At 38.0% G+C, this 12,680-nt stretch overlaps 1 protein-coding gene across 1 annotated transcript in view; it reads right to left on the bottom strand.

The window, feature by feature from the left end:
- Nucleotides 1-12,680, bottom strand: part of LOC139718055 (leucine-rich PPR motif-containing protein, mitochondrial-like) — a 49,672-nt gene that overhangs the window by 13,511 nt on the left and 23,481 nt on the right. The window contains exons 16-25 of the mRNA XM_071629546.1: nucleotides 11,155-11,221; nucleotides 10,751-10,839; nucleotides 10,198-10,304; nucleotides 9,553-9,705; nucleotides 8,939-9,046; nucleotides 7,670-7,809; nucleotides 5,842-5,927; nucleotides 3,407-3,611; nucleotides 2,792-2,916; nucleotides 1,987-2,093 (exon numbers count right to left, since the gene is read on the bottom strand). Of these exons, the coding sequence (XP_071485647.1) occupies nucleotides 1,987-2,093; nucleotides 2,792-2,916; nucleotides 3,407-3,611; nucleotides 5,842-5,927; nucleotides 7,670-7,809; nucleotides 8,939-9,046; nucleotides 9,553-9,705; nucleotides 10,198-10,304; nucleotides 10,751-10,839; nucleotides 11,155-11,221 (1,187 nt within the window). The remainder of the gene's footprint in view (nucleotides 1-1,986; nucleotides 2,094-2,791; nucleotides 2,917-3,406; nucleotides 3,612-5,841; nucleotides 5,928-7,669; nucleotides 7,810-8,938; nucleotides 9,047-9,552; nucleotides 9,706-10,197; nucleotides 10,305-10,750; nucleotides 10,840-11,154; nucleotides 11,222-12,680) is intronic.

The following is a 12,680-nucleotide window of genomic DNA, read 5'->3' as shown; positions in this document are numbered from 1 at the left end:
ATCGAGTGCCACTGTAAATTCATGTGATTTGTGTTCTAACATAAACAGTTAACATTAGACTCTAACTCGTTAGACACTCTAAAAAATAATTATTAGGATGAGATTACGGGAACTAGGGTCTACTGTTAAACAGGTAGAACTTAACTAGATCTAACTTGCGCTAACGTTAGAAATAATGGCATAAGCAGGCCTACTATCTACTGCAGTTTGTCAACATCTTTTGGGTGGGTCGCTCGAGTTAGTGAACTGCGAGACCAACTTTCAACGGCGAAGCATGAACTCCCCAAAACTAGACAGTCCTACACTAGGATATAGGCATAGATACTACCTCAAATCTTGCATACTGTAGTTAGGGGATCATACTTTCTCATACATTGCACCAAATCCTTTGAACGATCTTCTATTGGCATATCTCTATGAGTCACCACATGCATCTTCGAAACCAGGGCCAAATGAGGCTTAACCAACGTTAGATATTAGAATAGATCTAGGCCTACGGTACGTCGAAGAGCCCTAGCGTGCTTATTGGTGTAGTCTAATTACAGATGTACGATATCGCCTACTCTGTTGTAACGTAATACAATGCCACGATCATCTTTTTAGGTAGAATGAGGGCTTTATAAGAGTCTCTCTGAGTCTAACGTTACACGTATTGAGTGTATGCGTGCCTTGTGGTTCTCGCGAAGTGAAGGCGCCGCGATACCCATTCATTTGTACATGAAATCTCTCACGAAGCAAAGGTGCTGTGATACCCATTCATTTACACGTGAAATATATCGCGTCCCGACGCGAAGCAAAAAAGGCGCGAAAATCACCAGCGTGATATAGTTTTTACCATTTCCCTAGGGAGAATAGTCATACGCGTATTTGTATGCTAGAATTATGTTTTGTTGTTTACAGTGCTCTTGACCAATCAGAGGACGAGAAGCAATTTGTGAGGGATATAAATATATTCTATATCATCACAGGCAGGATGCAGCATAACATCGGTCTTTTATTCCTGACTCTTCTACAACATCCACATTAGTATGTACATGAACTTCTACTATCATGACTTCAAACTACATGTATACCCACTTGAATGAATTTTGTGACATTTTTTAAAAACTATGATGGTTCCACATTTGGCTTTGACCCTTAACCTTCAAAAGCTCTTTCCCACATTATGGTGACATAAAATAATTATGCCCTGGCAGACAGGCAGACTTTATGTCTCTGAAATCTTCATGTGACGAGGACACACAAGGAACTGTCAATATATTTTGCAAGCCTATTCTGCTGACTCCATACAACTTTGCAGGTCTTTCATGACATTGTAGCCATTAGCAGAACCTTCACAAATGGACAATTCATGAATTATTGAGTAAATCTGTATGGATAATTGACACCTGTCCCTGTAAAGAACAGAGTCTGCCAAGGTTGGTTTGTTCATAGTGATGGCCTGACGCTGCTAGGATAGGACCACAGATACGATAGGACCACATCTAGAATAGGACCACAGATAGGATAGGACCACAGCTACGATAGGACCACAGCTATTATAGGACCACAGCTAGGATAGGACCACAGCTAGGATAGGACCACAGCTAGGATAGGACCACAGATAGGATAAGACCACAGCTAGGATGGTACCACAACTAGGATAGGACCACAGGTAGGATAGGGCCACAGCTAAGATAGGACCACAGATACGATAGGACCACAGCTAGGATAGGACCACAGCTATGATAGGACCACAGCTAGGATAGGACCACAGCTATGACAGGACCACAGATAGGATAAGACCACAGCTAGGATAGGACCACAGATACAATAGGACCACAGGTAGGATAGGACCACAGGTAGGATAGGACCACAGATACGATAGGACCACAGCTAGGATAGGACCACAGCTATGACAGGACCACAGATAGGATAAGACCGTAGCTATGATAGGACCACGGCTAGGATAGGACCACAGCAACGATAGGACCACAGCTTACTCACCTCAATCAGCTTCATGGCCTCCTTGTACTTAGCCGTAGTGCAGAAGGCAAAGATGAGATCATACAGCATGTTGATGTCTCCATGCTGCTGACTGGCAAAGTCCATGGCTGCCAACAGATGAAGCCAATCACATCATAGATTGAACATTTCTCATCATTTCTTGACTTTTTCCTTTCACACCACTTGCTTACAAATCATCTTCACTAGAGTTAGATGGTAATTCTAAAGATTTTGTCAAAAATCAAACTGTTGGCAATGTACAATATGTAGCATCATAGCATATTACTCTACGTCACAAAACATCCATGGGAGGTGTCATTGTCCTTTACGATGCTATCAGTAGTTTAACATTATTTTACATATAAACTATGTTAACAAAGAGATGAATTACTTAAGGGGATTTTACATAATTTTGTACATAACAATATCTCTTTTTACGTGTATATTCCAAAACAATTGATGGTTTCAGTACAATGATTTTGAAAGGTAATAAAACATTTCAGGAGGCTTCATTTGATGCAGCTGAGTGCCTTTGATGCACAATGACGAAAATGATGCTGTCACAAGAAAGGGTAATGCTGTCACAAGGTAGAACTATGTTATCACAAGGTAGAATGATGCTAGTGCAAAGATGATAACATCATTCACAAGGCAGAATGACGTTATCGTAAAGTAGAATGATACTATCACAAGGCAGAATGATGCTATTGAAAGGTAAAATGATACAATAACAAGGTAGAATGATGCTATCACAAGGAAAGGTAATGCTGTCACAAGGTAGAATAATGCTAACAGGAGGACTCACCTGCTTGAAGCTGATCAGTTTCTCCGGACTCTACCAGTTTGACAAGAAGATCTTGAAAGTGAGGCATGATATTATACTTGGCCTGACAGTCTCGGATGCATGTCAAGGCTCCTGTCATGTCGTTCCTTTACACCAATACAGAGTGGTCATATGACAGTAGCATGTTAGAAATTGAGTGATCAGGATTGTAAAATGTAATGTTAACAGTGATCTGTGAAACTTCATAAAGTGAGATTACTCGGGAATGTTTAAACTAGGAAGAGTAACAAAAGCCACTTAAGAGTCAATTTTGACTTCCACACATTCCTTTTTTAAAACATAGAGAAAAGGAAATAAAGACTGAGGGCTGCAAGTTAATGTCCATAACATTGTCTTTCCAGTACTCTTTAAAACAAGACATCATACAAGTTATCTGTGAACTGTCAAGGAATGTATTTGCTTGTAAAAGTAATATCACTCATTTTTTAACAAGTCCAGTAATTCAAGTCACATCACAGAAACAATGCTCTCCTTCACCTAAAATCCTAAGATTTATCTCTTGGTGACAAACAGCGATTATAACATCTTGAAGTATACCAGACATACTGTCCTTCACCAAAGACCAGTACTACTGACCTGTTGATAAAAGCCATGACCACAGGTCCTAAGAGGTTGTTGTTTGGCTTCACTATCCCAACTTCCACCACGGTCTCAAAGAGACGCTCCACCTCTTCAGACAGACCAGCTTGCGCTAGATCATTCAACATGTGGAAGACCTGTTTCTCCATGCGGTCAGTCTCTACAGCCAGCTCTTTAATCTCCTGCACCATGTCCAGGGCATCTGAGGGTCAGACCATGAAGTGTAGTGATACATTGTGAAATATCAACTGAAAACTTACATTTCACTTTATGACATAGAGAGGATGACCATCTTCTAAAAAAATAATACAGTGTATTCCTAGCACTTCCTAGTATCAGATACTATCAATCAGGTATAAATGCTAAATGAAATCAGAGATGAAAGTGCTATGTGAGCCTGGAGAATATTTCAATGAGGTTTGTGTTTTAGAATATAGACTAGAAATGTCGCTATGGCGACTGGTATGCCTCCGCCATAATGCATTCATGATTCTCCTAATAGGTCTAGATAGTACATGTGGACAATGTGTGATTACATTTTCACAAAACTGGCAAAATAATGAAATGACAAGTTTGTCACAAATGTGTTGAATGTTCACCTTCCTTGACCTTGGTTTAATTGGATGAATAGGAGAGCATGTATTTGGGGATTTAAAGGACAAGTTCACCTTCATAAACATAAGGATTGAGAGAATGCAACAATATTAGTAGAACACATCAGTGAAAGTTTGAGGAAAATTGGACAATCGATGCAAAAGTTATGAATTTTTAAAATTTTTGTGTTGGAACCGCTGGATGAGGAGACTACTACAGCTTGTGAGTCATGTGCGTACAACAGTATAAAGAAAATGTAAAAGAAAATTGAACATATTTTCACTTTTTTCGCATAATAAAAGAGCTCTTGACTTGCCTCTTTCTTAAGGCAGGGGGAATAATATTGCCCATAACATTTGTCGCTAACGAGTCAGGGGAATGTGTACTTTTTTCAAAAGATGGAATTTTGTGAAATTCTCTTTATATTTTCCTTATATTGTTGTACGCAAGTTATTCATACACTGCAGTAGTCTTCTCATCCAGCGGTTGCTGCACAAAAATTTTAAAAATTCATAACTTTTGAACGGATTGTCTGATTTTCCTCAAACTTTCAATGATGTGTTCTACTAATATTGCTACATTCTCTCAATCCTTATGTTTATAAAGGTGAACTTGTCCTTTAAGGACTTTAACTTGACTTTGACCCATTCATACATTTATGCATTCAGTAATTTTCATGGTACCGGTATGGAGAAAAAGTGCAATTTCTATACTGAATAGTGAATTGTTACCATGTTCATCTGGCCTTTGACCCTAAAATTCATAAGATAATCACGTTCAGGTAGAACATGCATAAATATGCAGTAAGTTCCACGATAAATTGAGCCACTTCCGAGATATGGAGGAAAAAGTTAGTTCAGCACTTTCACTTGATCTTTGACCTTCTGACCTTTGAGACAAAAAGAAAAAGAAAAAAAAAATTCTCCAGAGAATTTCTATTAGGTTACACATGCATACACCAAGTGTAAAAAAAAATAATAATCCTGCTGGCATTGCATGAACATGAGGGAAGTGTTGCACTTGACCTTTGACCCCATGAACCCTACATTCTCTAGATAATCACTGCCAGTCAGTACATGTACATATACTATGTTCCATGAAGATACCTTGAACAATTATCCAATTTACAGAGAAAAAAAAGAAGTTTTAATACTTTTACTTGACCTTTTGACCTTTGACCTTTGACCTCATGACCCAACCTTTCACCAGAGAATCTAAATTGGGTAATACATGTATACACTAAGTTTCAAGAAAATATCTTCAGGCATTGCATAGATATGGTGGAAATAGTGAAATTCTATGTATTTGACCTTGACCTTTTGACCTTTGACCTTGAGCACGTGCACCCAAAAGTTGATAGGCACAACTTCACCCCCTAATACACATACATGCCAAGTTTCATTAGGATACCTCAACAGGTTTTGATAGTTACCTTGTCCACAAAATTCATTGCGGACGGACGGAAAGACGGACGGACAGACGGAAGGACGGACGGACGGAAGGACGGACGGACGGACGGACGGACGGACGGACGGACGGAAGGACGGACGGACGGACGGAAGGACGGACGGACGGAAGGACGGACGGACGGACGGAAGGACGGAAGGACGGACGGACGGACAACCCGAAAACATAATGCCTCCGGCACCACTTCGTGGCGGAGGCATAAAAATAAGATGCAGCTGTCAGGGTCTCCATGAGGTCTTCCTGTTTTCTGGAATGACTTCATCAACTCATCTGTAAGAATCTCATCATATTGGTACCAAGGCCAATATGGCAATTCTTTCTTGTCATTCTTGTTGAACAAATTGTCTTTTCACTAGAAATCTGACACTCACCCGGCAATCTGTTCTCCTTGGCCAGTGAAGTGATCAGATAACGGTACTTGACCACATCGAGCTTAAAATTGGGGTCAAACTTGCTCCTGCACACAAGAAAGGCCAAGGATAAAGTTGATTACTGCCAAATATTTGCCTTCAGTACAGCTTAAGCTGTGGACTGAAGTGACATGGAGCTTAGAGTGTATACATGGTCTTCATGGCATGGTAAATCAAAGTAACAATAATAATGATAAATAATAATAATAATAAATAACAATTGTATAGTGCTTAATACTAACATTTCTTCGAGCATTGATATAGAAAAAAAAAATTAAATCAAAATACAACAATATTACATAAAAATACAATACTTTATGTTTCTTAACCCCAAACAGCCATGTTGGTGGGGGTGGTGCTAAATATCCCTTCAAAATTTTTTTTGCAGAATTTTTTTTTTCACTGCAAAAAAGATCTCATACTGAAATATAATGACTACTCTTTCACATCTCACACACATTTAAAAGAGTTCATTCGCAAAAATCAGTAGTGGGAGAAATGCACATATTCTTGACCACTGTCACCAAAAATAGTAGGTAAGAAGGTGTTGTCAAAAGAATATTTTTTTCTTTTTCTGCTTGTCCTCACATGACATCCCTATTGGCTATCATAAAGTATTCTTGATAAAAAAACATATTAAAAACAACAAAAGAATGGAAACATTGATATATACAATCAATTAAGAATAAAGAAATACAAAATAATTTGGGAAACAAAGAAGTAACAGGAAAATTATCCACCAAATAGTCTAAAAATGTCAGTGGACAAACAATTTCACATTTTCATAATGTTGGTGATGGATTACAATGAATTATTCTATAAATACAAAAAATCAAACAGTGAGAAAGAAAGATTAGTAACAAAGTAATATAACATAAACTAGAAAAAAATTTGAATTCCATGAAAAAAAAAGCATAATCAATTAGGCAAAATGAGAACTAGAAAAGCACTCTGAGAGCGCAGACCTCCGCCAAGCATGTAGCTCATTTCCACTACTGATCTTGTTCTTCCATAGAGATATCAGTGATTTTCCACCCATACGTAGTTATAGCATGGTGTGCTGAAAGTCGCCCTATTTCCCAACATAGAAGCCTTTGTTTACGTCATAAACCCTCAGCTGCACGGCGCGCCTCGCCCCAGCAGAAACTAGAGCACACACTTTAGTGCGCGCAGGCAAACCTCAAATACGCGTAGCCTGAACTCCCAAGTTCATTGACCCTACCTGCCAAAATATCAAAAATCCTTCATAAATTCCCGCAAAATTGTCGGATCACTACCAAAAGTTAATCGTTTATTACTCGTGTCATTCTCAACCTTTCCTGCAAGTTTCATCCCAATCCGTTCACTACTTTTTGAGTTATTTTGCACACGGACAAACTAACTAACTAACGAACAAACCAACGGTAATGAACACATAACCTCCCCCCTTGGCGGAGGTAATAACCATAGATATCATAATTTTGACTGTGCATACTTACGAAATACACGACAAGACACCAATACAGCAATTTGGTCACAATCGGTTGATAAATAGCCTATATAGGGTTAAGATTTATTATCTGAATATCTATCTGTTCTTTAAAAATATGACTTTATGTTTGTGTGTTTATTTAGTTTCATCTATGGGAGAGTAAGTAGACAGAGGGGGGGGGGGAACAAAGAAAAGAAAAGCATACAAGAACTTAAAAACAGCATTTACTTCTTTGCAAAAAACAAAACAAAAAACAAAAAACAAAAAACATATTGCAGTGTGGGTTATATCATCACTGCAAGAGAAAAATTCACTTACAATTCTTCCTTGATCTTGAGAGCTTGGCTGAAGTTTTCCTTGTTGCAATACATGTTAATGAGGCAGGCATACATGGCACCCGTTGGTTCATAGCCAGCCTCATCAAACTGCCTCCTCAGCTCAATGGCTCTTTCTTCATTCTGATGAGAGAGTTTGCCATCCTGATCAGATTACTAGTGACTTTCTCCTTTTTAGTCAAGTGAATAACAAATCTTGTAGTTTACAAAGTCAATGCAGTAAATGCAGGTGAGAGTGTGCATAAAATGTAAATAAACATAGTCATAGAGATTGTTGTAGGCTTACTGCATAACTCTTGATGAATGATTACGTAGGCAATGTTCAGATCTTTATCATACATGTAGGCAAACCAACAGCTGCTTAAAATCTCATGTCTCAGGCTACATCATGTCAGGCAAATTTAGTGAGAATGGAAAGGCCTGATCCCATGCATACCAAACCACTTAAGTCCACAGTACTTATTCATTTCTTTAAAAAAAAAATGCTTCACAATGGAGCCTTACAATCCCAACCTGTGACATAATATGTTACACACTGACCGATTTCTCATTCACACAAAGTCACATGACCTAATGCTTAAAATAATCAGTACTCCCACTGAAATTTATTATCATAGGATACAGACATTTTTCAGTTATGTTATTCACACATATACAAAATATGAATGGTGAAGTCAATGCATTGGTTTATCAGGTCACAACTTTGGCTACATACGTGGAGTATCCAAGAATCTAATACTCAGCTAACAACCACACAAAGGTATGTCCACTTGAAGTAAGCATTCTATTTATCTTTAATGAGAATATCATAATTCTTTACACACAAATACACAGAAATACTACAAACCTAGTGCAAAAGTTTAAATCTCATAAAAGATACTTTATTCAAAAGTCCAGCTTATGGAGACACTTATTTGAGGCTATAGGCCTTGTCTAAACACTTGGCTCTTTGTAATTCCCTTTAGTTATAGTTCAGCAGAGAAATAGCAGTTCATGTAAATCAACTCTGCACACTGGCACTGGTCCGACGGTCCCTGACCAGTAAAAATCACTGTCGGACCACTAACTTTGTCAGGAATGGACCAGTAAAAAATATTAAAAATTGGGTATCTATTGGTCCAACAGACAGGTCGGACCAGTAGAAAAAATGAGTAAGTGTGCAGCCCTGTGTAAACCTTGTAATGTTTTCAGTAATCTAAACCCTTAGACCTGCTGTAAAAGGAAAGGATCATGAGAATAAAAATTTCCTTACATTGTTATTGGCATGGGCCAGGATGAGTCTCCTGAGAATACCTCTCAGGTTACCTCCTTTCTCCTTCAACTCCACCAAATGGTTCTCCAGCTCCTCGACTGTCACATCCTGGTGGAAAATAACATCATCAAACTTTGTACATCCATAATTCAAGCCAAAAACAGCTACTCAACAAAAATAGTACTCACCCAGGCAACCAACAGTCCTTTGGAAGCACACAATGTGACACATCGTTCTATGTCATTGTAGTTTTATCTATGAGAAATATATGTAGAAGCTTTCATATACAGGCAAATACAGGTATCAGTGACTAGCATGCTTGGTGCAAAATCTTTATAACCACCAAACTGACTAGGACCCAGAAACTGTATGCAAAATGAAGAAAAAAAAAATACAGCTAAAGAAAGGCCTCAACATCATTTTATTCATTTACTAAAATTCAGTTTTTGATGATGGGACTGTACAGATAGACAAAGAACACAACCCTATTGTGTGTAAACTCCCACAAGTCAATGCAAACAGTTTCTACGACCAGAAATAGGTTTTGAAAGTAATTCTCATCCATATCAAGCATTATCAATTGCTACAGTGGTGGCAAGGATTGCAATCTGTACCTCAGAAGAGAGAATATCGAAGTTGGCGATGCGGTTGCTATTGATTTCATCTGGATTGATGAGCTTCACAGCCACTCGCTTCAGCATGGGAAGTTTGAGACGGTCCAACTGGTTACGCATGCCTCTGTAACGCATTCCGTTTATTACCAGTCCCTAGAGAGAGATATACACAGAGGATATACCTCAATCATTTCTATGAGCCACCTTTTATTTGCTAAAGGGGGAAAATGAAATGTTTAAAAGCAGTGTCAACATATCTCTGGCTAAATTAAACTTTTTTTCTCTCTATTAACTAGAAGACACAACACATAAGGGATTTCACAGTTCCAATTATCTCAAAACTTGTCAGATTTATGAACATGATATATTCACCTGCTAATCTCATATTGTGAGCTAATTTAATCTCAATAAGTGAATAAAACTCAAGGATGAGAAGTATATGACAAGATAAAGACAAAGCCATACATAGATAATAAGAACAATCAAAATAAGTAATCTTACATGTCAATGAACAAACAAATAGAGAGTGTAGCTGCCTATATGTATCTGTTTTCTTATATTGTCGATCATGACCCCCCGTGATCTCACATCACATACCTTCAGTGACCTGGGGTTAGCAACAGGTGATTTGAGATATTCACTCACCTCCTTTGAAAGTTTGTCAAACAGGAGCTGGAGGTGGGGCTTTAGACTCTGGGCCTTGTTTTCAGGAACATGCAACAAGATCTCATACAGGAAATTTCCAAGGTAGTCTGTGAAGTACAAGTGCAAAAGTTATCTACCGATCTATATCACTAGCGTTTCTTGTACAATTTAGCCAACATACTTATTGCAAGTAACAGCAACTGCACACAACTTTTATAAGGACATAAGAAAGCATGAAAATATTGTGAGACAGTCATACCAAAGGACTGAAAAGATTAACCAAAATCACACTCAAAAGAAAGTTAATGTTTTCATCGAAGTGAGCCTGTTGGAACTCACCCTTGCTGTTGAGCAAAGAAAAACTGGGCAGGAAAAGTAGAGATGGGGATTTCACTTTAAAAAAAAAATCAAAACAAAATACAAAAGTACAAAAACAATACAAAAAACATGCAACCCAATACAGTCATGATAGACCTCAGAAAACACACAGTGGTGCATGACAATGTTACCATAGTAACTATCTAAAACACAGTCTGGAATACAGATGACCTACCCTCCTTGGTAATGGTACTATCCTCCACGAATTCCAGTCTGTCCACCATGTGTTTACATATATGAACCATAGGCTTCACTTGAGGATTCCTAGAAGAGATGGCAAAAAACATTCAAATAGCTCAGTTCCAATCACCCTTCAGAGTTCACCTATTTTTATCTCCTAATTCATATGTACACATAGCTTGCTCTGGGATTATAGAGGGTACCATGGATTAATGTCATTAGAGACTGTATCAAGCCTTTCCTGTGGTCACACTGCTAGAATGAAGTACACACAATTGTTTTGTGAATTGTCTTCTTACACAGATGTAGTCATACAAACATAATGCTTGTTGGTCAAAGAGCTGTCATAAACACGGACGACACACCAACTGTACTTTAAATGGACTATAGAGGGCTCACCTGCTGAAGCTTGAGATGAGACTGGCTCGGATGAGGGGAATATCAATCAAGTCCTTGTACTCCTCAACTGAAGAAGTAAAAGTAATTCAAAGTTGGTAGAAAATAACAAGAAGAAGCACCACACTTTCTTTTATCGTATCAAAGCAACCACATTAAAGCTGTATTAAAGCTGTATCATCTCATTCTGTTACATTTTTCATTGAGATACATGAAAATTAATCGAAACTGAAATTGATATTAAAGCTGAATACAGACAAAAATACAGTCATGTAATAGTATACAGTCAACCCTGCCTAAGTTGACCTTGCACAGGCCGAAAACTCGGTCAAGTCAAAGCTCCAGAAAAGTCCCCATATTCTCTTTACTTATTTCTTCAAAATAGTCTTTCACCGTTTCACGAGTCGAAATTTACATGTTGAATTTAGGCTATGTCGAAGATACAATTTTAAGTCCACATTTGTGTGAAAACACGTTATTTCCATCAAACAAGTCAAAGTTTTTTTTGTTTTTTTTTCCACGGGCGCAGTAGGGTTTTGAAAAGAAAAAAAAACCTTCATAATCAGGTACGGAACTGACACGATCTGTAAAATATCAACTTGTGAGCGCATGATATGTATATTCACCCCAACCCCGCCAGGTCCAATACAAATCTGCAGTGAATAATGTTAGCACATGGTTTCTACCAACACACCAATGCCATCCCGAACTCTAGCTTCGTTTGCTGGTGGTCAAACGCATGGGTTGGGCTTTTTAATTTTTGTGTATCATATCAGGGGATTGTATGTGACGACAACCACATCGCGGCATGCACTGTGTATCCCTAAGCGAGAACACATTAAGTGATAGCCCACATGATATAGGTATGTGTTTAGTACCAATATTCAGCGATTCAGGTGGTGAAGCCACATGATATGAACATAAGATCTTGACTCTGTCAATGTAAGTTACCGTGTACAAAACCAACTCAAAACCAGAACAAGATTTGTGTTCACTCATATGACTATTTGTGTCCTCTGCACTTTTTGATGATTGTACATGTATTATTGATGATGAATGATGTGATTGATGATGATCAGGAGTTATCAAGAGTGAAGAATGGAGATAAATACATGTAATTTGCCCATATTCTTACTCTTATCACGATGGTTGTGACCGCATAAAAGACATTACATGCAACACATTTCAATTATCACAGTCCATTAATTGAGCTTCTCGATTCTTTTATACAAACTCAACCAAAACAAAAACACTATATACATACACCATATTGCTACCGTCGGTTGTAATCTAATGGTCAATACAAGCATGAAAAGACATGGCAAGATGAAAATTCATCAGGAAATCTAAGTTGAAAATAAAATTGACTTCCACAGAAGTCGAATTTTGCGGAAGTCAGAGTGTTTTTATCGGTCCCAACAGATTCGACTTAAAGGGGAAATCCAGTCCAAAAATAAGTTAGTCTGATAAAAAGTGTAAAATCTTACGAATTCAATGGTAAAGTTTTAACTGAAATCTGATGAAACATA

The sequence above is a fragment of the Diadema antillarum genome, unplaced genomic scaffold (genome assembly GCF_040938485.1).
Source record: "Diadema antillarum isolate AM-2024a unplaced genomic scaffold, OU_Dant_1.0 scf00000087, whole genome shotgun sequence".
NCBI lineage: Eukaryota > Metazoa > Echinodermata > Echinoidea > Diadematoida > Diadematidae > Diadema > Diadema antillarum.
This window is presented reverse-complemented; position numbering and strand designations above follow the sequence as displayed.